The sequence below is a fragment of the Trichoplusia ni genome, chromosome 16, assembly GCF_003590095.1.
Source record: "Trichoplusia ni isolate ovarian cell line Hi5 chromosome 16, tn1, whole genome shotgun sequence".
NCBI lineage: Eukaryota > Metazoa > Arthropoda > Insecta > Lepidoptera > Noctuidae > Trichoplusia > Trichoplusia ni.
In genome coordinates, this window is record NC_039493.1 from 9,563,883 (window position 1) to 9,591,848 (window position 27,966).

At 35.4% G+C, this 27,966-nt stretch overlaps 1 protein-coding gene across 4 annotated transcripts; it reads right to left on the reverse strand.

The window, feature by feature from the left end:
• On the reverse strand, positions 1-27,890 carry LOC113502183. Of its 4 annotated transcripts, none has more exons than XM_026883609.1 (11): positions 27,624-27,890; positions 18,474-18,733; positions 18,064-18,218; positions 11,560-11,759; positions 10,791-11,310; positions 10,485-10,640; positions 7,287-7,483; positions 3,487-3,650; positions 2,937-3,140; positions 1,888-2,055; positions 1-1,252 (listed from the first exon to the last, which is right to left on the reverse strand). In XM_026883609.1, the coding sequence occupies exons 2-11, from the start codon at positions 18,568-18,570 to the stop codon at positions 819-821; spliced, it is 2,295 nt and encodes a 764-aa protein (XP_026739410.1). In that variant the 5' UTR covers positions 18,571-18,733; positions 27,624-27,890; the 3' UTR covers positions 1-818. The 4 variants fall into 4 exon arrangements, with proteins under 4 accessions (XP_026739410.1, XP_026739413.1, XP_026739412.1 ...); XM_026883612.1 differs by lacking the exon at positions 27,624-27,890 and adding an exon at positions 19,725-20,100; XM_026883611.1 differs by lacking the exon at positions 27,624-27,890 and adding an exon at positions 19,427-19,689.
• Positions 27,891-27,966: the final 76 nt, after the last annotated feature.

Genomic DNA, 27,966 nt, shown 5'->3' on the forward strand with positions numbered 1-27,966 from the left:
TCAAATTAACAGTATTTTATTAATAAATATTTTATTATTTTATCATAATTAATTCTTAATTTGTATTACCTCACTGCTCTGGAACTTCAACGTAGGATCACAATTCCGAATTGTGTGATTTGATATTTAACATCTAATAACGTGTCGAAGAAACAGCTACTTTAGACATGGACATAAAAAATGGAATAAAACTTGGATAATATTCAAAATTAAACCATTTATTTTTAGTTCATCTACTTGTCAATCAAACTCAGAGTTAACATAATGTTTGTCACAATGTGCTTAATGTTTTTCTGTCTAGCCTTACCCTACGCTGTGAAAGAATCAGCTAGTAAGATACAGAATTTTATGGAGCAGATGAATTTTTGACTTCCACAACCCATTGCTTCTGGGTAAAACCGGCAATAAAAACTCTTATGATTATCATAGATATCAGAGATCACTATATGACAGTTGGTATCGATTGATTAACATGCCACGACAGAGTCTCAGTATGCTGACAATAGCTCTACCATTCTGGGACCAGCAGCGGCAAGTGCAAACACCTTTCTAAAACTGTCAAATGGTACTCACGGCTTACAATAGCCTTTAGTATGTGATGATGGTTTCAGATCAAATGTAATCGAGCCTGTGTACGTGACTTGACTGTAAAACCAAAATCAAAACAACTAAAACTAAATTTAGCTTAAAGTTATTATTATAGATTTAGCTGTCTACATTACCAGTCGAACTGGTTAACTCAATCTTAAATTATCCTCCTTATGGCTACTAATACTTAAATAGTTTGTATGTAGATATATCACACAGTGGTCCGGCTACTAGCCGTTCGCTTTGTTTTCATCTTTCCTAGATTCTGAGGCCTCCGTCTCGTTGTACGCGGGGTTGTCGACTCCGGAGTCGCTGCCGCCATCTGTATTGTCCGATGTTAACTTGGCGAGATTCGAATCCGCTTCTTTCACTTTCTCTACAACAGGTGGCTCTAACTTGGCATCTATTTTGCTAGCGACATCTATCGCTGGGAATGGTTTATCGCTATCTTTGATGGTCTCATTGCACTCGATGTCAGCCGGTGACTGCTTCTTCTTACAGATATCGTTGTCATCGTTCATCGCTCTCTTGCGAAGATAAAATGTGTTAAAGAGATAGTAAATGCAGCCAGTGATAAATGTCGCGCATGAGAATATCTGATAAGTAGGCCTGGTACCGAAGAACTTCATGAGGTAGCCGCCGATAAGACTTCCTGCACCCTTCCCTATAGAACATTGTTTAAACAGTTAGCACTGATGACAAAACATTAAAGATTATTCAATAATGAGGAAGTACTAAAGAAAAGCGAGCACCATTGTATAGCATTCATAATTGATATGCCTATGTACCTACTTAGTTATAGTTAATATTAACATAACACCCTCACAGGAAATTAATTCATAACACCAAATGGGCTATTCAGTATTCTCAAAATCTTTATTTTAAATGGTTTTCAAGAACAACCAATCAACTGGTTAGCAACAACCAATATGAGGATGTTCAAACGATGATGTGAATTAGTAATGAGTGTGTTTTCAACTATATTAATTATTGACTACAGATTTATAAATCAGTGGCAATACAAATCATAGATAATTGTGACTTTATCTTACTTTTATCTTATCCGCGATTTTCCTAGCAAGTCATGGAATGACTAGATGTGTGTATTGTGCGCATTTAAGATAGAAACTTATTGAATATTACTGATACTACCTTTAGCATCCGGAAATGAACCGCAAAGCGTCTAGAAAAATACTCATTTATGCATTGAATCTTTCACTTATCGCACTTTCAAAACCGTGGATTTGTATAGGTATATACAAAGTGGATTTGTATAGGTGTATACCCTGATTAACTTACCAACACCATAATACAGTCCTCCGAGTAGTCCTTGCACTGATGTGTCAGTAGTGGTGGAGGACAGTCGCGCCGCATACGTCACGGCCGCGGTGAACGACAGCGATGACGTCACCGACTCCAGAGCCTCGAAGATGAGGCAGAGCCACGGGTTGTATATAAGCGAGTAACCTGGAAATAGAGAATTCAGTTGTTAGAGGCCATTTATTGAACTAAAAACACTGGCACCTAAGGTGTTTTTTTTTTCCTTGGAATCAATCGATTGCGTTGATTTTTACTGAAGATTTAGCTTAAACAATATTCTACAACTTTCAAACAACGCGGAAATAGTACCCATAACCCCCCGACAAAGCAGCTGGAGGCCAACATTGTGATACAATAGTAAACATTTTCCTACTGCTAGACGGTTTTAAAATAATTGACAATGGTCCTTCACATTAAATTGTGTCTCAAATTAGATTTTGGCTTTAACAATAGAAGAAATCTTGGAACTAAACAAGCTTATTTCATATCTAGATTGGAAAATGAATGTAAACAAAAGAAAGTTTGTAAAGACAAAAGGGAAACTCGGAGGCGAAAGGGATCTAAACAGTGAAAGTGAGCCCGCAGCTTACAAAGACACTAAACGAGTATCCGAGACCGATAGCACGTATTAACTTGCGGTGCATTTACAAGCGGATTTAGTCACGCTGCTGTAACGACTCGTGGAAAAGATAAAGCAGGTAGGGTTATTTAAAACTATTACTATACTGGAATTACAATCAGATTTTTTTTAATATTAATTTTACCATCGAATCGCGACTATCTATAGAACCCTTGTAAAAGCTTTGTTTTTTTATTCCACCGGTGCACTAGTTTATTTACCGAACAACGAATCGCGACCCTGGGTATTCCGTACAAAATGACTTAAAAATAGATCGATAATCGAGGAAGTGAAAATTTAACTATCTAGCTATCACGATAGACGGATAGACTAAGCAATTTTAGTAATAGGGTACTTTGGCTACCAACCTCTAAAAATACTCAACACTAAATATCACCGTGACTCTTACCGAGCAATCTAATAGCGTAGAATATGAATCCGATGAACAAGACATTGGCGTGGCCCAAGCGCCTTATGATGGGGCCGGAGAGCACGAGGAGTGGCAGACCAGCGATGCCTCCCACCGTGATCGTGATGCCCATGAGGGAGCGAGACGCTCCGAGATCCTGCAGCAACCAGAACAGGAAGCTCTCGATGTAGCCCCAAGCAGTTCCTAGAAGAAAACACGGTCTTATAAATCATCAACGCTCAGAGTTAACTAAAATTACCTTAATAACATTTTTAATGCAATAAATGATTTTGTTTAAAGCATTAAAAAAAAAGCGTCATTAAAAAAAATTCAACAAACTTTGATTTCTATAGAAGCTTCGTAATTCGTGGTATTTTGTAACTCTCCGTCACACTCTCATGGAGGAAACGGTTCATTATGTATTTGCTTCTGAAAGTTTGGACTACGTCTGTCGTTCGTCTGTTTCAACAGGTGGGTTTGAAACTCGAAACAATTGCCAGCAGCCTACGCAAATATCCGACGTGTCTGGTTTTAGACAGGCATTACATACCCATAATGAAGCAGGCAATGAAGAGCGCAACAATTTCAACATTTCTGAACACGGAGATGACGTCTTCAAGAAGGTTCTGCGCCGGCTGCTTGAACTCCAAGTCTATACTCAACATCAGGGCACCAGAAGCCACCTTCAGTACCGCATATAGATAAAAGGCAGGCCTGAAAAAAAACATCCTCTAGTTTAGGATACATTTTTGCCACGTTCTTTTTATACACCTAATCTCCTTGTTTGTTTGTCGTTCCAGTTGGATTTTTTACACGCTTTTTATTAGCTTCACCTGTATGTTTGTTTGTAACCGACTTCTTTGGGCGCGATTTTGACCCACTTTAAACGGCCAGATTTCGTGCAAACTTTGTAGATTTATTGAGGACCGATGACAATACACTAATTTGATAAAATTATTCCATTTTTTAATTTGTAAAATATGATTTTTGTTAATTTATATATATTTTTTCGATTGTAAAGCACTCTCTGATGCTTCGCATCATGAGTCGTGCAATAGTTTAAAACAAGCTATTATGAATAATTCAAACTAAAAAGTAGAAAATAAATAATAGTTTCAAAAAACTAAAAAACACGCTTTTATAGAAAACTGAACTAAAAAATAGAAAATAAATTTAAATGAATTTAAATTAAGAAAATAGTGTTAAAAATTTCAATGAATATAAATTAATAATAGTGTGAATAAAAAAAATATTTTTTATTTAAAATTTAAAAAAGCGTGGGGTGCTTTTTAATATATTATCGAATAAAAAATATTTAAAATATTTTTTTAATTTAAATTTATTTCCTATTTTTTAGTTCAATTTTCTATAAAAAGCGTGTTTTTTTAGTTTTTTTAAACTATTATTTATTGTACTCAATTTTTAACACTATTTTCTTAATTTAAATTCACTTAAATTTATTTTTCTATTTATTAGTTCAGTTTTCTATAAAAAGCGTGTTTTTTAGTTTTTTTAAACTATTATTTATTGTACTCAATTTTGAGGCACTTAAGCTACCAAGCTGAAATTTTCAGGGAAGCTTCAAACCCGATGACAAAGCAAATTACAACTAAAACAACGGCTGGACCGATTTTGTTAAAATTTGAATGGAGTGACGTTCAAAAAGGTGGGTTTTTTCATTTTTTTAATCTATTAATTATTGAATACCAACTTAGTCCTCGGTTTAGTCGTTCTGTATGTTGGTGTAGGTACGTATAGACATATAAGATACAGTTCACCGGTTGATTGCGCTACTGCTTGACATGGTTATTATCGCCGTTACTCAATCAGATTAATCTCATGATTCACTGAACTGGCTTATTTCATCCGATCGCATCTATAAGTTTGTGATTTTATGTGGGGTTAAAATAAACTCGACGAAAGTTCGACTTACATAACTTTCGTGAGACTTTTCTATTAGGTTCATGTGCATGTGCTTTGAATTTGTCGTTGCTTAAAATAGTTTTTAAATATTTCGCCTTAAAAGGAGATGCATATTCTTAAAGTTTCAGGGGTGGAAATACTTATTTTTTGGGATGCCTCTGCGTGTGTTTATATAAAGATTGTTTTAATGCAATCATTTGATAAAACACTTAAGAATCTTCACATCATTATTTTATTTTTATCACGCAAGTCAATTTATTTTGAAATATTCTCTCTCTCCCATGTTAATTCAGAAATGTAAATAAAGAACAGTATTAAAAGACATCATGAAATGGAAACTACCACCACCTCTTGAAGTAGGACTATTGCAATCGTGGAAGCGAGAAAGCATCAATCACCATGTAGAGCGACATCTCTCTCCCACACCTGCATCAGGCCCTTATAATCCAAAGTTATACGAGTATATGCCATACAGAAACAAAACAATAAACCATTACAGAGGGCACAACACACTAAAGGTACTAATACAACGCCGCTGCCGTCGAGTGGAATCCGTGTTCTTAGCGTGTATTACGTAACATTGCTACAGCAGTTTGTAATTACAATAATAACCGCGACTGCCGCGTGCATATCGATTACTAGCAAGACATTGCGTGTGAGAGGATTAACTAATCGTATGCTGGAGTTCAAAGGTTCTCCATAAATGCAGCTTTATTACATACGTGTTTTTGCTTGAAATAACTATTCTAAAAATAACATGAGTGAATAAAGATGTTCGGAAGGAAAATTATAAGAAAAAAAGATAGCTCTACATTTCAAAAGAAACTCAGTTATTGACCAGAAAGAAAAAAATAAACTCAATATGAATAAATAACATATAATAGTTTGAATATAATAATTGCAGAAATCAATAGCATGACAGTGATATACAAAAGTTATTTACGTAGTAGCTGGTAAGTAGCTAACTTCAATTTAACCGCGTTTAGCACGTAGCCCATTTACAGTCAAGCTTCGATATATTATTTATTAGAAGGTTACATCCATAATACAGCTATCACTTGAGCGAAGTAGGCGTTGTTTGTTTAGAATATGTTCTACCACGGAACCAATCTACACTAAGCGGCTTAACGCTTCGTGCGAGGAACATATGAGTATATGATGATTAGTTGCCAAATTAATTAACAAAAGAGACAAAGACTTAAGTATAATTAATCCAGTCTGAACTAGGATATAAGAAATTACAGCATAATAATACCAATCTACCAATGATTACATTTATGATACATTGTTGAATAGAATATTTTTTTTGCTTAAAATATGCCAGCTAGAAATTCTGAAGACCAGTACTCTCAAATGGTACTGTTTTGTCCGGGTCGAGTGATATTCAACTGCATCTGGTTAGCCTCTAATCTAACTACTTACAATATACTGTAACGCTAAGATAAGACAGATGAGGATGATGGAACTAAGATTTAATCAAAACGAATTTTCAGAAACAACTATTTCATATACCCCAACGTTGAAATAAAATCGTTCACGAAGGTCAATTTTGATAATTAAGGGTCGAGTCACACATAACTCTACACTGAAAGCCAACCCCGTCCCAAATAGGAAAACCTAGGTATAATTAATGACAGCTTAGTTTATTAACAAGAGACTATCGGTTAATTCGTAATATAGGCTAGTGCAACTTAGACATTCACAAGTTATTACGTTTTTTGACTTAAAGGAAACGTGTAGGTGAGTAGAGTCATGTAAATTAAAGTTACACGAAAGAGGTTTATTTGAAGCAAAAACAACGCACATATTTTGACATGAAGTTATGATGTAGGATTGCAATTAACATTCTAGCTAATTTCGTATGACCATTAAAGCACACGAATAATTCTTTGATCTCCGTAACTTCATACATGATGCACAAATGTCAGGGCCGGGCTCCACCGCTCGCCGCTAGTGGTCACAGCGACCCCGACTCGTTTTGTAATGAATATACAATGCAAACATGATGAAAACATAAACATTGTTTATGTTAAATGACTAAAACATAATGTTACGAAGTGTTATGTTTTTAAATGTTTGAAAAAAAAAGGAACAAATCATTATTTACATAATTTGCACAATTGTGAAATGACTCAGTGATGGTAGTCGGATTGCTATAAACATTTTACGTTTGCTTTATTCTGTGTATTGTTTATTAACTTTATGGATAGCTGAATGGTGTAACAATATACTGCCATTGAATGACATAATGTAGAGTGGATAAGGTGCAACACACAGTACCTACAACAAACAGTCCTAGGGGGCATTCTACAAGCTCTTAAACTTAGACTTGCAATTGGGAAAGCGAGACAGAGAACAAGAGAGAACACAGTACCACGTTTTATAAGGAGGCGGTAGAGTCCCTCGAGGCTCCTAAAAATTTTGTACCTGAAGTCGGTGTACCCCTTCCCCCTGCTAGCGTAGTCGATGAGCAATCCCGACAGTGGTGACGAGATCATGCCACCAATACTGCCGTACACGCGCTGCAGCCCGTAGTCCGCCTTCTGTTCCCTCACGATGGCGATGACAGCGCCCTCGAACATCGCAAACGCTGTCCCGCCGATGATCCCTATGAATACTCGCACCTAGAGATTTAAAAGAATAAAGAATTTTTGAATTTGATATCAAAGAAAAGGAAATTAAGGTATATACAGACATAAGCGGGGTTCACTTCCGTCTACGGTTGAAAATATCCAGTAGGTTTGTTTGAAGTAAAATGGTTGTTTACACGAAACCGGGTTTCGCTACCCTTGTGGGTATAATACCTAACCCATGGAATGTACCTCCAATACCTCGCAAACATGAATAGGCCTTTTGCCTGGAACCCATAGCCTCGTATAAAATAGAGATATTGGTAAGGTATATTGTTTGTCATTTTAGCTTAATAATAATATAGTTACAATGCAAAGGCAGTAAATACCGGTAATTAAAACTTCATATCATTATCGCGAAGTTATTCTGCACAATTCAGGCAGGAGTTCTTAAGTAACAACTTATTCTACTACCTAGTCATTTATAAAGTCACGACAATCATAATGTGAATTATTCTTTAGGTACCAAGTAAGAAAAACATGTTGCTGTATTTATTATATCTTCTTAAGTTATTGTTAATGCTTTAAAGAATAACTAAAGATGAAACTCTTTATTTAGGGCCTTTGTTGTCACCATGTCAATGAGCACTGCGCGTGACGACTGTGACAAGTTGTGGGATTGATCGGCAATATTATTGGAAATTACGAAGTAGCAAGATGCTAGGTTCGTTTTAACCATTTGAATATAAAAATGGTAATAATAAACAATTTCCGCATATTGTCACTTGTAGAAAGTCCCGAGATTCAATGCAGTTAAAATTATGCATAATCCCGAGAATTCGACGAACGAGAAAATCCAGTTCCCAAACCTTACCTGTGACACAATTCAAATTAAGTACCTACTACCTATATTAAACTGCAACGTTTACTAATATTTGTAGTTGCTTGTTAATCCCAAACAATGGCACTCCAACTTGGGCTAACTTACAACAACCGAGCTACCGCACTCAGCAATTAATTATGCTTCTGTTTGACCTGTTTTTGTACTGTTATACCTAATATAGATGTTTATTACAGCTTTTATAACCTCTGTAATATAACATTTAAAGTGTACTTAGGTCTGATGCAGATCAAGGGTACAGTAATTATCGACAGGCGTTTTGGAGCATATTGTGAGCTATGGCATTACTACTTCTCTATAACTCTACCACTTCTCATTAATTCAGTGCTGGGAAGTATTCGATGGTACTGGTCATTGATCCTAGAATACAGGAGTTGAAATGATGGGCATGGCAAGCGGGATTGTTTAAAATAAGAAAAGGAAGTTGTAAGGATTTGTTTCTTAAATGCTAGGAGCAGAAAAGCTTGTGTTCCTCGTAAGATTGACCAGAGTCGATAGACTTTCAGCTAATCATACAAATGTTTCACTAACATACGATTATACCTTCCTAGTTCTCTACATTATTTCAAACAGATTTTAATGAAGGAGCAAACGAGACGACATTCCTTTTAGTATGCATGAATGTGCGCAATGATACTTAGATACTGAAGTTACTGTTGTCATGTCTCAAGATGTCCCTTCTTCTAAATGATACGCACAAAACAGTGTGATAATTGATAAAATAATAAGAAGAGGTGCATAATACATATCGCTATATTCACAAATTGGATAGTCAGGCGAATACATTATCTACTTCTGCCAATAATTCAAACTAGCTATTGCCCGCGGACCCGCGCGCTTCTAATCGAAAATGATCCCACGGGAACATAAAATTGTGATAAAAGTATACTATATGTTAATCCTGGCAATAAAATATCATTGTACAAGTTTAAATCAGTTCAGTGATTTTTGCGTGAAAGAGGAAAAAACATAGATCCATTCATACAAACTTTCGCATTTATTATATTACATAGTAGGATTAGAAACCACAAAACAAGTGGACGTATGACCGCAAAATACATTAATTCATCAATGTGGTCAAAGGTAATAAATGTTGGTATCTATGAAGCGAAGGCTTTAGACAGTGCAAGCGCGCATATATGAGCATGTGTGTGCATGTGAGTATGTGAGCTCCGAACGTGGTGTGTGTCTCAAAGCTCTTGCATTGAGGACAAGGGCGCCGCTCTCGCAATGTCATTGCGAAACTAACAATCAAGTCTGATTCAATATTCCTAAGCTTGATAATCAGTTAAGACAAGTTTCTAGCACATTCGTGTAGGCATATATGTAAACTCCATGATAATTTCATTCAACTACTTAGACCGTTAGTTTAAAGGCAAATGAGATATCATCTTTATTATGATGTTTACTCGTAACATAGAAATGTCTGTATTTGCATGCATTATGCAGTTTCGAATTGGCATTGTTCTAATTTCTGCTTGTTGACGAATTTTCAAGAGCATCTTGCTAATTTTAATATTTGAAACGGGTGTACTCAACATTATGTAAGATTTATGTCTCAACCCACGACAAAGGAAATTACAAGGGAGGCTCAACAGGTAAATAAATTAGTTAGTTCAGCAAGTACTTTGCGTAAAGTCTTAATAAGCTTAGGTAGCGGGGGTTGTAATGAAGCAACTTTTGAATTAATATTCTCATTATTACCAACTTCTTGTTGTCAGTATTTGTTCGTTTTACTATGTAGTTTGTAGTGTTCTATTTGTTGACTAGCCAACTAGCCATGGAGGGTCGCAGCGTTAACCGGTGAGGACAAAATGGGAACACGACCAATGGGTCGGGTCGCCGTCGCCCGCTCTCGGTATCAAGTTCGCCATTACGCAGTTAGCGGCGATTAGACGACAATCTTTCCATCAGCAGATCCGCCGCTCAATCTGCATGAGTTTACGCTGACGCGCCACGTGCTCACTACCAACATTATTCCTTACGTATGCATGAATTAGGTAATCATGAACCACCTTCAGCTTCATTAAACTTTATTACTTCATCCTCGAATTCTGTTTGGGTTCGAAGCTGCGACCCACTCTACAATTGATGTTCTTATAGCTGTGCAGTGTACATTCTACTATCGCAATGTTATTTGAAGGACACACTCACAGCGAGATAGGCCCAGAAGGTGAAGGCGGGGTCCAGTTCAATTTGCTGCTGCGTGTTATCGCAGAGCCCCTTGCGCGGAGTGGACGCAGCACACGCGGCCGCACATCCTGCCAATTTTCGCGACCCTGCTTGTACTCGCACTCCACCGTCTTGACCCTGGTAAACAATTGAGTGTTTGTAATAGCATAATAGCAACCAATTCTTTAAACTGTTGAAACAAGGCTTTATCAGTGGTAAAAACATAACACGATAGGCGAAGCGGTATCGTATAAAATGAGTCATAAGATTTATTACATTTCTACTCACAAAGTTATCGCTGCATGAAATGCTGTCGACTCCATCGTAATCTTCATCGAATTTCGTGGTGTTTTTTGTAGAGACGGCTTTAATCCAGTAGCTCCTTATGTCGAGGGGTGCAGTTTGCACGTCATGGGATATCCTCATACGGAGTATTGATTCATCTAAGAGGTCTTCGGTTTCGTTAAATATGTCATCTTTTCCGAATATGCATGTTCCATTATTGGTATCACGACTACATTCTATTTGGTACAACTTAGGCGCTGGGAAGAATATAGCGTGGTCTGATACCTTTGAAATCGTCGTGTTAAAGAATGGGTCGTTGGTTAATATGCGTGACGTGCTTTGGTCTTTCTTGGGAGCTAATGACTGCGCCAGCTGTGCCATCACCGTGTGCCGGTACACGAGTCGTTGTGAATCAATATTAGATTGTAAGTGTATGTCGTACGAATTCGTATGAATTACTCCATTTATTTCGTCTGATGACATGTCGTCTGGTAAATTACAAACAAATCCACATGATAGGACTCTGCAAACAGAAATGTAATTATTTAAAAACATACACGTCACAGCGAGGGATATATCGGTACTATTTAATGAGTTAAATTATTGTTTATGTATTTTTGCTAAAAATAATTAACCGTGTAATTACTTGCATGTCTCGTGTTTGGAATGCAAATATCTCATAAATCCAAAGAAAATGTTTTACGAGCGGAAAATAAAATAAAACACAAAACATTGTCCCTTTCCTGTTTGACTTCTAGGGCTAAACTCACGCGTAAGGTTGATATCATAAGAGTAGGGATGTAGTGGTAGGCAGGGGTGGTCTTTCATGAGCCGCAGTCTCATCGAGGAGTCGTCGCAGGTCGCCAGCAGTTCCACAGCCGGCGGGAAGGTCACCGTGATCCTTCCGACGGGGACCGCCAGTAGAAGTAGAGCAGACGCTCCCCCCAGAGCCGACGATAACGCCAACAATAACTATGACAAAATATTATTCTTATAAAACAATTGACACATATATAACCTTCCTTTTTACGAGGTCTAAAGCTAATGGAGACTATCCAACGAAAGCTATTTGACATTTTCACAAAGAGATCGCTAAGAGCGGTAACATAAATAGTAACTTATGAAACAATTTCTTTTTCTTGTTTGAAAAACTGACTCCCGCCCTAAAGAATTCAATCCTTGTGTCGCAATGGGTGACTCAAACATTCAAGTCACATGCACAAAGACACCCAGAATCAGAACAAGGAACCGTGGATCACACACACGCTTAACTTCGCTATCCGAGCAAGCAAAATCCTTGCTTTTTTTAAATTATTTCAGTGATTTTGTAAATGTTAACGTGTGTTGATAAGACCCTCACGATCATAATTCTAATTTAAATCTTCTGTTAGAATTTAGTGTACTTGTAACTTCCTTTTTCTTTTTCCTGCGTTTTTATATCAATCTTATCATACTACTGAAATAAGTACCGTATTGTGTAATTTAAGTGCTTGTTCGTTGGCATGTTTGTGTTATTGAATGTTTATTAATCAATCACTCTTTGCAGCAGAAAGAGTTTGGTTTAGCCTAACACAACATGCGTTTAAATGTTAGTGTTAGGAAGTAAGTACCTAGATCTTTTCCATTTCCAAAAATACCTACATTTTTATAGGACTAAATTTCTTAAAGTGTAGTATAAAATTAGAAGAAGTATTTAACATAATGCCTTGCGGCATTAAGAAAAGTTTAAATAAATAAATACCTCAGACATTAGAAAGTCTAAGTAAAATTTAAATAAATATTGTCCTAAACAATGTTTGTATATTCTAAATTCATAATTTCATATGCCAACAATACATTTTAAGGTCATTACTATACCTAATTGTAAATCAACAAGCGTTATCATTATTCAATACTTTTCTAATGGATAGACTACAAGGATAGCCGCGTCGCGCGTCGGGTCGCCTACTACACGGGTCGCGACGCTGGTGAGAACTGTCCGCGACGTGTGGCGGGTTCAATCCCTCCATAATCGTTCCTCCTGGTTTTTGTTTGACCAGGGGGTTCGAATGTTTGTAAACACTCCATGACAAAAGGTTGAAATTCCTAAGCGCGAGAATCTTTCATTTGAAAACCTTTTTCAAGACTCAACCACTAATTACGAGCTAAAGAAAAACATTTTTTTCACAAAAAATGGGAATTCTCAATGTTTTTCTGTATAAATCGTTGCTTTACCTCGATTTTTATTGTTTGTTACAGCAGGTAAAAGAATACTTGATATCTGAAAATTTCAGCTGTCTATCTATAACGGTTCATGACGGACAGCCTGGTAATAGACAGACGGACAGACAGAGAAGCCATTTTTTAAACTATTCCGTATTAGCCCTTGTGTACGGAACAAAAAAAAAACATTTTTTACAATCCTAAAATGTTCCTATATAAACACGAGTTTTATGATTTAGCATATTTCTGTTAGATGCATTAGAATTTCATGAAGTCTAACAAAGTACTGATTGTCTTCTTCTGAGAACGATTGTTTTGTATGATAATAGTTTAATAGCTGTGCATTAGCGCGTTGCTGATGCGTCTTATGCAAGCCAACCATTTGATTATAATATACATAATACGTATACAACCGACTCTATATCAACCTTATTGCTATTATAGATACTTTAGTTCTTTAAATGGGGTATTTGACAAAAAACTGTATAGTTAGACAGATTTTTGAAAATATTGAAGACGTGTTTATTCTTTTATATCAAAAACTGAAAATGAAGGTGATACTGTGATTTTAAAATCTCATGTGACGTCACTTACTAGCGCACTTTTTAATATAATAGTCAACGATGTTTTAACCTACATTTCATCATCTTAAGTGTTTTTATTCTTCCTTATTTTTAATAATGTGATAAAATGAAAAATAGTAGATAGATACATCTATAAAATCTGTGCAATCAATACTCAATATTTTTATATTGAGTATTGAGTATCTGTCTTAGGGACTAAACAGGTTTACAAGGTAAGATTTCGTCAAATATATACACTAATGTAACGTGACGAAAAACAAACACTTTGTGAAATGTAGGTAATCTTTCCCAGATTGTCTAAGACTTAAAATAAAACTAGTGCGACTTTGTTTAACAAAAATTTATAACATTGTCAATATTGCACAACAATAAAACTCTAAATGTAATATCAGTCTCAAAAAAATCAAGAATTATCTTTAAACAAACTTGTTTACACAGTTTATCATTCTCAAACATTTGCCTAATTTCTACTTTCAACTATTAGCTACTTGTAAATAACTCAAACATGATTATTGTAAAATAATACAACTAAATTGTTGTACCAAGTAGGCTATCGTGGGAAATAAAATACTTGTTACATAATAATATGTTATTATTGTTCACATCGAATTGTTAAAAATAAACGATGTGCGAAAAAAGCGATTTTATAACGACCCTTTTAATAGATAAATGAATAAAAAATGAATCAAACTATTTCTACAATGGTTAGTGTCGGTAAAAAATGCTGTCGCTGAAATGAATGGAAATTACATTTTGTTTCTATAAGTCACGTGATTTAGACCTGTCATATTCGTAGGTTAGAGCGTTTTCACTTCATACCCCAAAAGGGACCCAAAAAATCACTTCTGCGCAGGTGAAGGTCAGCGCTCAAGATCCGTGCCGGTAACTATACTGAATTATATATTTGGTCTTAAAATCTTTATTCTAACAACTACTGTGACGTTCGAAAATTGATCTTATTAGCCATAAGATCACTTCTTGAACGTCAAAGTCAACATTGGTGAGCACTCTGATCTGCCCATGCTTTAGTGATTCCTTATTCCTCTAGATGTGAAGAAAAACGGTGCAACAAACTCGACAACACAGAACGCTGTATATAGTAGGTATGTTGTTATACTATCTACTAATGTCAAGATTTCAATCAATACCCATTCCCTTCCTAAATTCAATCAGAACGGATCGTCAATCAACTCACTTCATCTTAACATCCTATGGGGAAAACCATACCCTCAGCTTGGGAAATACCTATCATGTACATAGTGAACATCATTAGCTGTAAAACACGAAATTGAATAACTTCAAAAAAATGTTACGAGAATAATAAAAATTGTTTATAGCTCAAAAATTACGTCAATCAAAGGACTGTGCAAAAAACTCTCCGTGCGAAAAACAATCCGGAAACGTAAGCCTCTATAGATGTACTTAAGTATGAAAAAATACGTAAGAACATAAGTATTTCTTTTGTTTTATTTTTGTACGGCTTCAAGTAATAAAAAAAACTTTTCCAATGCGCGTTTATCTTACCAATCTTCTGCCCAAAGGTTGACTTGCAAAAAATAAGCAAATAAATCTTAATTCTTGCGGCTGTAGCTCAAGGTTAACTTTCTTCCCGAAAATGTTACTTTTTCCTGCCAACATTTAACAAATCCGGAAGCTACTGTTCACTCTAAATAACATCTCGTTACACCTACTTCACGCCATCATTGCAAACAGTTTTGCCATCGGTTATAAAACGCAAATTACAATCAGTGGTTGAAAACAGGAAGCGGTTACTTATAACCAATGATCAGCAAAACTACGACAAATTGTCGATTTTACATGCAATTGTAGTCCGCAACACAAATGTCATTAGAATGGAGATGTTCGAGGGCACGCTCATGAGCGGAAAACTACATAGTTACATACGCACCCAGTTATCATTGTGTACTAAGTACTGGCTGCAAATTAAGTTCCCACGAACGAATGTTCAGCGACAGAAGACAAAGGCATTCGTGCCGTACAAAATTAATGATATCATTAATTAATCCGGTGACGAACGACACGTCGTGAAGCCTGTGCGGTTTTGGTCTGAATACAATTAGCTAACTTACGCTCATATCCTTTTCGGTAGCTCAATACTCGTTTGCGTAATTATTTTACAACATACGCTTTAATTTATTTGCAGATCCAAGTGTGTTATTTATATTTAAGTAAGTTGAGTTATTAATTTCTTATTCGATCCAAAAACAAATATTCAAAATCAATATAACGAAACACGCTAAAATGGATTCACATTTATTTTACAAAGCGTATTTTTTAGTAACGTCACTTAGCAACACAAATCGGCTTTCACCATACATCCGAAGGCGTAGGCTTTACTGACGGTCAAAGAATAATCAAGCAATAATATCAACAAAAAGTGTCGAAACTATACCATAATCGTCTATAATGCGAAGGTCAAAATGCACATTACTATAATATATAGTGTCGAAATTGCATTCTCAATCTATTAAAATATTATAAATATTTTGTGTAGTATGGACTACACAATTTTGCACTACAGTTTATTCAATTCAATTTGTTTTCGATATAAAAAAATCTTCAATATTTTTCGGATCTTCTTTTATCAAATACCCTATTGGCGAAGTTATAAGTATTAGCGTTGCGTCCGCGTTCAGCATGGCAGTGGGGCAGCAGTGTCCTATCGATGTGTGTACTGACGCACGCAGGACACTCTATATGTACCGCGAGTGTCCACGACCGACGATTGTCCGCACCGCCTCACAATGCAAGGTAAAGGTTATTGTTACCAGAATTGGCTGTAATTCGCGTTACGGACGCACCGGATTAACTTGATTATATAGGTACCAGCGGAACGGTTAACACTATAAATACTGCATCAAATACACCTGATTAAGATCTAAATGGACACGCAACAATACGTAAGCGGACTAGATATAGAGGCCGGATGAGGTTGACAGCCTAATTTGGGAATAATATCATCATTTTCATTTTCCCATATATTTAGAGTAACTACTGTAATAATTTGGCAACATTGTATTGCAAAGGACGTTTCGGCTAAAATGTGTATATAATAACTATTCAGCTATTCTCTGTAATGTTGTGAATAATCTGAAAATAATTTACTTCACAATACAAAAAACATGATAACTGACGTCAAACCCCCGGCCATTTATTAGATTGTTATGTCAGACACATAATAACTTAAACTCTGTCTATACATGACTGCAGGGTAGCTGAGTTGTTGAACTCACCACGCCAAAGCTTTTGAGCGCAGCAGGGTTCGATCCCGCGATTCTATAGAATACGTGTCTTTGTGCATGTGAGTTAAATGTTAGTGAAAACTCCGCGACACGAGGATTCAATTCCTTAGTGCGGCAGTCGTATTTTTAATAAAGTACTACTCATTGCTCACCTGGGCCTATCGACACATTCCATTTCTCTGATTATTGAGGAATGTATGGAATACAACTCGAATTCACATTAATGTAAGAAACAATATGTCATATCGGTACTGCGTAGATGTCAGGTTTTCTATTCTAATATTTCAATTCTGATGATACGTTGTCTAGACTCTTTGCTAGGGCTGACAATCGGTAAAAGTTATGTTTACGACTGTAATTCTTACCTTCTTAGAAAAACAAAACAATATCAACCTAACTGGTTTGATATTAAGGTACAGTCGATACCAAAATGTTAACAGCAATGAGCCATTGATGAAAAATTACGTTCATCTTACGATACAATCGAAATAGCAGCTTTATCTAAATCGATACGGATGTGATTGATGTGTTACAGTTACTCGATACACTAACTGTAGACTAAACAGTGGGTTCGAACAGATTAATGCTATTGATTAGACATTACCGTTCGTCTCTCGCAGATGTCTAACATGACTCATTTTAAAAAGCAATAAATTCAGACAAGTTAGGTCACTAGTAACTAGATCTATATGCAACCTGGATTTATGCGTATGCATATATAGATTGGAAGTTCAAATTTAACTATGATCAATTTTAGTAGAAAGACACTTATTTCAAAGTTTCAAACTTGTATCACAACCTTCCTTTTTATGATGACATAAATAGGTCAAATTAATTTATCTCTTATTAGGTACCAACTACTATAATTGTAACTTCTCTAGTTGATTTTCAATATAAGCCTCTTAAATTAACATTGTCACTGCTTTGTCATTCTAAATGGGCCAGATTATTTCGCAATAGAATCAAACTAACTCCATTTTTTTATGGTCAAAAGTTGATAGTGTTAGTTTTCTTCTGATTTATCTTTCCAGAATCTAAGACATGTGAAACAATGATAAAAAAGAACAAACATATATAAAACTTTATATCAATCGCTTTGATTTTTGTACCGAGAAATAATAGTCCAGATCGGTAAATCGGACAACAGCTTTGTTTGGTGAAACAACGGATTTGATCGATCAGCCTTCCATGATAGGGAGCTTAAGCTACAATTATAATGGAACTTACCCTGAAGTTTCCTATTTTATCAGCGAGCATGCCAGCCAGCGGCGGCATAACGATGGAGACAACTGGAGTTACTGCTGACATGATGGCGGTCTCCTCCACGTTGATGCCCAGCTCTCGCATGTGTATCGTCAGGTACGGATACAGCACGAACAGAGCTACAATACAATGCTTGTTATACATCCAAAATATATGGAAATTGTAGTACAGTGTAGCAGGTAAAACAAAAAAAGGTTCATAATCATCTGACGATGACGAAATCGGAAACGTTTGTGAAAAACGTGTCTAAAACACTTGACAACCAGTCCAGTAATGACAAATTACAGGACAACAAAAAATACATTTGAATCAGAGTACTCGCAGATTTTAGGCAAGTATTTGAAGGAAAATTAGTCTAAAAGATTAATACTTACTGGAGGCATGTACGAAGAACAATATTTTGAGAGGAATGAGTTTCTTCTGTTTGAGATCATCGGTGATCCGTTTGAAAAAGGAGCGTATGAACTGCATGTTTGTAACTTAAATTATACTTTATAGAGAGTTTTATGAGATTGTGCGTTTCACACGAGTACACAGATACTAGGTGGGAAAGTTTCTTGTCACCCAGCCTCCCTCGTCGATACTTGCTTGCTGATGTTCCTGAGTCATGGAAGATGGGTGTCGTGGTAGGTTCCTGTAACAAGACAATTTCTGTAAGAACAAATGCAAGACAAATTTGATAATAAAAAACAAAGATCTGGCTGTTATTTAAGTTCAATTATAACTGCTGCTGCTATTACTGACATAAAATAAAACTGACAACGATTTTAGTAATGCCTATCGGCACGTGATTAAATGTAAACGCATAAATAATAAATATTATGTTATAAGTAGGTACGTGAACTTGAGAAGAATAAATAAGTGGTTAATCAGCAGAATGTGTTTTAAAATATAGGTTCACTTTGCTTTACAATTTAATCATTGACAGTCTAAGGCTTTAAGTTCTAAAGCGCATCTGTGTTGAGTAGAAGTAATAAAACTCTTCTAAGTAGTCTCAACTAAGTAGAATAAAAATAATTAAGCACGCATCCTAATTAAGTATAAGAAATTACCACGGCGTTCCCAAAAACCTGTACAATTTCGAGAAAGTTAGCAATACAAGGAATCTTTCCAACAACACACGTTTATCGCGACGTTCAACTCTATAAACAAGACTAGTTCAACGAATTAGGTTGCGGACGCACTCGATGTAGAGTGGACTTCGACGTCCGTGCACTACCGCCGCGTGGCCGTGTCGCCTGCGCTAACCGCCAACTGCTGCATGCCAATGAGAAAAAGATCACCGCGACACTTTGACTCTCATTATCGAATGTGAACACTTTTTTACCTTTTACTACAGAACACCCATTTGTATTCTAGAACAACTAACACTGATTCAAGGTTCGTATCATTCTAAAAACAAAAGTGTTTATACAGCTGCGATCTGCATACTTTAGATAGCACACTTTACAGTTGCCGTTTAATAGTTCGTTATCTTCAATTTAATTATATTAAATTTTGTTAAGGCCAACACACCTACCATGGTGCAGCGCCGGTAATAAGCACAGTTACTCACAGTTGGCCCGGTTGGCAAACAATGGTTGAGTACAATGGCTCATTCGTAACAAAATATAAGCATTGGATACCCATAAAAGCAACACGCAGACGAGCGACGACACCAATGTAACAAGGCCACCGTTCGAGCACCACTAATTATGATATTATTTAAATTATATTTCCATATGTAAACGTTAACTTCTAAACTGATTTTATAAACACGTGACTGGAAGTCGACAATCCGTGTGTTATTATAAAATATGCAATATAAACTTTGCGAGCGGTAATAAATCGTATGCGGATAATTGTATTGCCGTCGAAACAGTTATAGTAACTGTGTTTTTAGTTTTTACATCACGTACTTTTTTTGGCCATAAACAAAATTAAGAGTAACAGTCGGGGTGTCTTTTTTACGAGTACGTTTTTGCTTGCTTCTTTTCTTTGGAATCAAAGCCTATAATAATCAAATGGTACCAAACTGGGCTGGCTTTATATCGGTGTTATGGCCTATGGCCATCTTCCAGCTATAGCAATATATCAACTCCATGTCAACATAATATTGGATTATCACTCGATAATCGGAAGGAAGCGGGCCAAATATTAGCTGCAAGATTTGGTTACAATCCAAGGGAGAGGTGAAAGTAAATAAAAGCCTTTAATAAAAATACAAATTGAAAAGCTGAGGTCAGCCACTTTCCTGTTGCGCTTAATATCGTTTATATCAGTGTGTAAACATGAATATTTAATGTTAACCCCTTTTTTTTTCGAGAAGAAGTTCTAAGACTAGGTTTAATCGTATAATGTTATGCAGTTTAATTGAATTATAGTGAGTTTCGACTTTTATAATTAAGTTCAAATTATGCTAATTCCTTCACTTTAGGCCTTACATTAATTAAAAACGTTGAAAATGCAGTGATATGTGAATTAACTCATTTATTCTTACACAATGAAAATTCTAAAGTCTCTATAATCTAGTTTGATTTCAATAAATACAAAACTTCTTTTATAAGAAAGAAGCATGACACTTTTCCATAATTATTGTATAATCCCGTCCAAAAATAATCTGAATTTATTATTGATCTAACCAACATATATATTGCAATAAAATATAATTTAAGAATACCTATGCACAGATTAAGATACACTTAAAGACACTTTCCAGAATAAATAATAGGAATGGCATGATATTAACAGGGTCAAGAGCAATCCCAATAGTAAAATAGAGAAAGCAATCACATTTGTAACTACTACCTCCTACACTGCAATGGCGAAATTGAAAAGAGTGTTTGCTAAAAAATATGAAAAGAAGAAATATTGTTTGGTATTTTAGTAAATTGTTTTACTTTATTGCACTTAAAATGCTTACCTTACCAGCTTTCATTCAACTTTCTATGATAAAATCCTATGGATACTATGACACGGAACTGAAAAGTGATCAATGCATACTCCCAAAAAAGAGTTTTGGATAACATTTAACGAAATGTTTAAAAAGTAAATGTAAAACTATCTTCTATTAATCAACTGACTCATCTTCCTAATGACAACAAAAAAAATTAAAACAAAAAGTGAGACATTAAAAAATCGTTGTGATCATTATAATGGACCGTAATTAATTGTTTAAAACGAGGCCCCAAACAAATATTTTAACAAAGATAAGAGTGTCGACTGTTCTAGTGTCAACATGAGACACGATACCGCGTGGTGCACCAAAACGAGGAACCAGTACTACTTCCCAAAGTAATATGGTCACGGTTGAGGAAAAGAGACAGCGCACTGCACACCGTAGAGCGGCATCTCTCTCATACAGCTAATAATATTACTTTAAGACGTTGTGGTAAATCCACTGGTGACTTATTGGCCGACATATTATAATATGTTCCGCACCAGCACCGCTACACCAAATATTGTTGCTGCATATTAAATAGCACTATGTGATATGATACGCCATCTATTCGCTCTAATAAATCACTTATTTTTCCTGTCTGTTTGATTCTCATGGAATTAGTCAACAAAAATATATTATAAGTTACACGAATTACATTATTATTTTCAATGAAAGTTTTGGAAGATTAATAGTGGGACGCTATGTTTGATTCTGTCAAGTAAAAACATCTACAGATCAACAATATAGAATAGAAAAATATCTATAGGATTGGGACTTGCGCTGTCATAATCGTGCCGCGTAATAAGTACTTAGAGTGCGATAACGTTCAAATTTTCAAAATGTTCAAATATTTAGAGTCGCTGCTTATACTCTTCAAGTACAATTCTGGAAAACTTTCATGGTTAGATATGAACTATGCAAACATTAAAGAAAAAGAAAAACTTATGCTGAGCAAGCTTAGAGAACTCTCCGGCAGCTAAGAGAAAACAAATCGAAAAAGTTAAGACGGACGTTAATTAAGTGCTGCAGTGAGTTTTATGTAGAGTTTTATTTAGATTAAGAGTTTTCTAAGATTACGTGATTCAAAGTCTCTCAAATATAAAAAAGGTTAAGAACATAAAATAATAACATTGTCGTGATATTTATTTGTTCCGTAACATTAGCTTAAACACAATTCCGACTACTGTTCAAACTCAGAGGTTATTTTAAGGTTCTATTTAAATAGCAATCAACATACGTCGGTTGTAATAAATTCCAAGTTCTATAGGCTGTAAAAAAGGGAAACAAACCATAAATGTATTGATAATACAGAAGGCCGTTTGCATCTTTTATTGGCTATAAAGCACTATTCACTGGTAACATTGACAGCGAACTGCTGAATGGCTGTATACACTATAATTGGCAGTATAGGCGCCGTTCACTGCCTTCCATGAGAACGCGAAAATCTAAATGTAATAAGGGAAAACAATTCCGTTTATGTTTCTTTTAACTTTTTTTGTGTAGTGCTGTATCTATAAGTGTTTTAGCTTCACGCTGCTAAAAATGGCTTCCATAGTACTCGATGACGACTGGGCGATTTGTTGAAAGGTCACTCCCGAAACTTGTTTGGCTCTTTTTAACATCGATTTGAATTTTATTCCATTTTGTAATGGTATATTTTTTCGAGCTGTTGAAAATTCTCATGTACTTCTTCGACCTGGGGAAGGCGAAAGGATATGCGGGACTCTACCAGCTAATACCACCGGGATGCGGATACATGTTTTTAATAGTTTTAAGGAAGCGCTAACCTTATAAAGTTATAACACAATGAACAATAAAAGGTAGTCGTAGCTATAGTAACGAATCTGTTCTCTTAACAAGCCGCAATAGAGGTCATGCTCTTGTGTATAAATAATTCGTTGATGACATCTTCTGGTATTGATTGATCCGTTGTTGACATAGACGATATAAACAAAAAGTGAAATAAAGGTATGAAGGTATTTTTACAGTGACTCTTACAATCTGTTTAGCTCAATATAAGGAACTAGCTATTCTCTTTATGCCTGCATTTCATTATGATTATTTATTCGTAAAAGTAGGTAGGCAGGTATAATAGAAAAAAGTAGTCCTTATTGAGAAAAGAAATACATTAGAAAAGTTCTCATACTATCATAGGTTAGGTCATATCGATAGTCTATTCAAAGAAGTACATAATTATATTCAAAATAATTTAAATTTAGAAAAGTTATAAGCTTTCATGCTTTAAAAACATAAAGTTGTCATGTTTACTGACTACATACTGCCATACTAATAACTGTCCCACAATACGTGGGATTCCTTTTTAAACGGTTTTATTTTATAGTCGTTGAATCAAGCCAAAGTTAAAGTCAATAAATAACTAAAGGGCTTGTCCTCGTTCGGATCATACCGTCCCATCGTCCCGTACTTATTTGTGACACGATATTCGCGGCTCACGACTGATGTTATAGCTTCAGAACCGTCACGACGCCTATTACGAAGGATGAATAGGATTTTAATTTTAGAAAGTCTAACTTAAAGACGTCATTCAAATGCATTGTTATAATGGTAGAACGCATATTGTCACACTGAATTTGGGGGCTGATTCAGATTCCTTACAAAGACTCGAATTTCTCTATGTATATTTTGGCTGAACTTAAAAAAATGCTTTAAGGATCCATAAATAAGCCGAAGATAGATTGATGAAATCTGAATGATTGATTCGATCAAACCAAGGATACCTTTGATGTTTCATTTTTAAGCTATTGCATAGCTTCTATCGCAAGCCTTGAGCGCGGGGACTAAACCCAGAAATTCCGTAACGAAAAAACCTCACGCTCCCCACTCCGACGGGCACGGAGGTGTGGCTTGAAGGCCGTGCATCGTCTAACGTCGTGTCAGTTCGGCAGTCTTCGACACGGCGCTGTGTGTCATGCGATTAGACGTATTGTACGACTTTACGGAACTCGCCCGAATCGAGACGAGCTGCTCCGAAATCGGACGAATACATAATCAGCTGTTTTTTCTTATAGAGACATCAAATCTCTTGTTGAGGATAAATATCTCGAACTCACAAAGTGTTACAAGTTGCGGAAGTCTGTGCTCTCTTGATAGTAATAAGTAATTTATTGTGCAGCAAATTGAACAACAATGAGCTTCACTTCTCAAGATCCAAGCATACGAAGAGTTGTATGATGTTCCTAAGCGTTCTTTTCTGTTTAAAGGCAGTGCAACTATATTATTATGAATTCAAAAACCAAAAATATTTTGCTTCGATTCCTAGCAAAAAATAAAAAAACTGCGAGGAAATACCACGAATAAAAAAGTTCTAAGTTCGTATAACAGAATACTTACAGCAACATATTTTACTTACATTGTTTCTATTAAAGTTTTATGTGCTTGAGGCAAGTAGAGTTCATTGATCTGGACTTTATTTAATAGGCAAAAAAATTTTAGAGCTTAACTGAAACTAGAACTTAGGAAGCGTGTATGTAGGCATGATGTATTCCGATCATAAGTCGGAAACTACTCAAGAAAGCATAAAAATGTCTTCAAAAGACGAGTGGTAGAAGATCCAGTAAAACCTACTTACATAAGAAAAGTTTTTATTATAAATAAGTAGGTTACCTTCGCTTGTATATTTATAGTTCTCGTTTATTATATTATGAATTCTTATCATTATAAATAAGACGGTTACACACACACCTGCGTGTAACACATAATTGTGGAAGAGGCTGTAACAAAGAGCGTTTTTTTTCTCTAGTTCTCACAACAAAGACCTACTTTTAATAACAATGTCAAAGCTACCGTGCACCGACTATTCTACGATATAGCTGCACTTAATAAAAGAAAAATATAATGCATGCGAACATGATAACTAGATTCTTAACTATTATAAACTAATGACTGATTTCTTGGGAAAAAAGAGAGTCATCCAGATTATATGATTGCGCTAGTCTAGGATTATGTTTATTCAATAATATCGTGTTCATGTTAGTACATTTTCTTGATTTTCTGTACCTACCTCTTGTAGTAATATCGGGTTGATTGAATGGTCCTGATGTACAGAATGTGTTAGAAATTAGTCCGTCAGGAACATAAAAATTATAAACGTATATAAACGTATTAGGGTAATCTTTCATAATCTTTAAAGGTACTTATCATTATGCCATTAATATTGCGAACCGCCTAACTTTCAGTCAAGTTAGTGAGTTAGTAAGGCTTCAAAACTGTTTATAGGGTCTACGCGCTACGTAACTACCCTAAATACTTTCTTAGCAACTGTCAGAACTTGTTGAAATTTTGGCCAAATGCCGGTCCAACAACCGTACAATAGATTCCTTACGCGTGTTATTATCTAGATAAACTACAAAAAAAATGAATGCGATTCCCCTTAAATGTGTCTTCTTTCAGTATTTATTTTTTCGTTAAAGCGATAACAGAATTAAGATTGAGAAAATTTGAAGTTAAACTATCATGGTTTATACGATACAAGCTGGTGACAGACAGATTCAGCTCGCGTTTAACGGTTTACCATTTGGATACGGAACTCTAAAAATCGACAACTTATTTATAAACGCTTTTAAAACTACTTCAAACAAGAATTCTGCAAGTTCTTTCCTAAGTCAAAGAGGTAGGCGGGAAAGAAGTACAGAGTTTATTAAACATTGTTATTGTAATCGTAGAGTTATTTTTTTTATTCTTGTCGCATCTATTCTTAGCCAATGCGTATAATAGTAGTAGTTCGAAGAAAATTATTCTATTAAACCAGCTACACGATTTTCGATGACTTGAGAGTATCTAATGATTTCAATAAGTTGTACTTTTTCTCTGTTACCCTGACAGTGCTGGTAGACAAAATTAAATATGGTAGTAGTACCATACCACCTAAGTTTTAAACTGCTTTGTTTTAGGCTTCCATATACAAAGAGTAGAGAACAGACCTTATTACTAAATTTTCAGACGAAATCGACTATTAATATCTAGTGATTAATAAATGGTTGATAGTTTGGTACGGCCAAAATTATGTACCTACGCGACATTTTTTTGTTGTCTATGTAACCCTTAATCTGCCTAGTCCGGCTCGATATCCTATTCAATCACCCGTTATTTTTTGATTAAGTATCTCATAATACGTTGATAAGGTGAGATTTTCTGCTCTAGGTTTATACAATAGATCTCTACAAGATTATCCACATGCCAACCCCATCTCATACATCCATCTACTAAACATTTTATATTCTCTAAGCCATGAAACTAGCTATAAACTCGTGAAAGAGGCACTTGCACGCGTGGGCGACCGAAATTAAACTTTAGCAACCAACTCGAAAACCTAAGCTGTAGTGTCCCGAGTGTCCGATACAGTTGAATTGTATTTGCAGAGCTTCAACTTGTTGACTTCATAGAAATCCATTAGTATTTCGTGCTAAAAAAGTGCCTGTATGTAAACTTTAAACTATTTACAGGATATAGGATAGGTCAAATGTACTTACTGAACTGGTCATAAATACTTCAATCGTTTAAAGAAATGTCACTTCATTTGATCCTATTTCGTTTTCATCTTTTGAATTATTTTTATACTTTGATACCTACATATCCAAATCAACTCAATTCCTTCGTAAATATAAAATCGGGGTGTAAATTATCCTGTGCTAATCCTGGTTATAAACTATCTGTTTACCAATTGTGTCCTCTAAATTCGTTCAGTGGTTTTTGTGTGAGAAACAAACATCAATGCATAGAAACTCCGTGTTTATAATATTAGTAGGTAAGATTGTCAAGCTAAGCCTCGTGTGGGAGTGTATTTTGTTACGCCAACCAAAAAGAAAACCTGAAGGACCTACAAGGTCGATGTCTGAAAAATGCAAATATAGAAATGTGTCACTATCATATGTTTCTACAATGTTTTCAAAACACCAACACGTTGCTAATATTTTGTTTCGTACAACCTTGAATGATGTCTGGAGTGCGTGTAATTTATGAAAACACGCATTGTCAATCTTTGCTTTGAGTGAATGGCGTACTGCTTAATGTCTGAACAAGAAAGAACTTTTCCTAATAATACTGGGAGCTATCTATTACCTAACTAATTCCCACTGAAACTGAAGTCTATATTTAGGCTATTACCTATACCGAGTAATAATTAAAGCACCTAAAGGCCAACCTGATTACATTTAATCACTATGTACCTACCAAGCTATTTTTTCAGCAGGAGCTGGAATCTATCCGAATTCCTAATTACCTCCAAACCCCAACGGGTAGAGTTTGAAAAACTTTTAGTCGGCGCCAGACAATTTGTGTAATTAAGACGAATTTTATTACTTGAAAGATAAAACTAGGAAGCGCAACACTATAAACAGGCTGTTAAGGGTATAAAAATAGATATGATTTTTTTAATATAAAAATGACTCCATTATTTATGTCCAACTATCATAAAAATGAAATAGGGTACAAAAATAAGGATTGTTTTTAATAAAAAATAAAGTAACTTACTATATTAGTAGGTATTTTTAATTATAAAATAACTTTAAAAGTAGTGAACGAAACCGAATTATCAAGGTATTTTTAAGATTGCAAATTAATATTTAGTAATAAAATTCTTGCTCACCGCAGTTGTAAATTAAATCTTATCACAAACTTTTAAAAATCCATTTTTAGTAGAATTTTGTTGTCAAGTCCTCGTTTAAATATTCGTAAAAATTGTATTCAAACTAGCATGGAAATAATATATATTTCGGTGTATTCGGCGCGGAAGTCGATATCACAATTTGAACTGTGGGATTGTCGCGTAACTTCGAGTCGCTGCGCACGCGGCCGCGAGTCGTAAAGTTTGCACGGCACTGGCGCAGCCCTATGCATGTCCCCTCTCATACGCCATTCATACGGCGTGCTGTGATACGTTCTACAATGCCAAGACAACAAACAACATCTATCACCGTATATTAGTGTCT

Excerpts from the sequence above, each read along its gene's own strand:
- LOC113502183 (XM_026883609.1), bottom strand. The coding sequence starts at position 18,570 with ATGCAGTTCATACGCTCCTTTTTCAAACGGATCACCGATGATCTCAAA. Across the intron at positions 11,760-18,063 it reads ATAAAATAGGAAACTTCAGG|TTATTGTTGGCGTTATCGTC; the intron begins GTAAGTTCCATT and ends ATTTTGTCATAG. Across the intron at positions 3,141-3,486 it reads CATTGCCTGCTTCATTATGG|GAACTGCTTGGGGCTACATC; the intron begins GTATGTAATGCC and ends GTTTTCTTCTAG.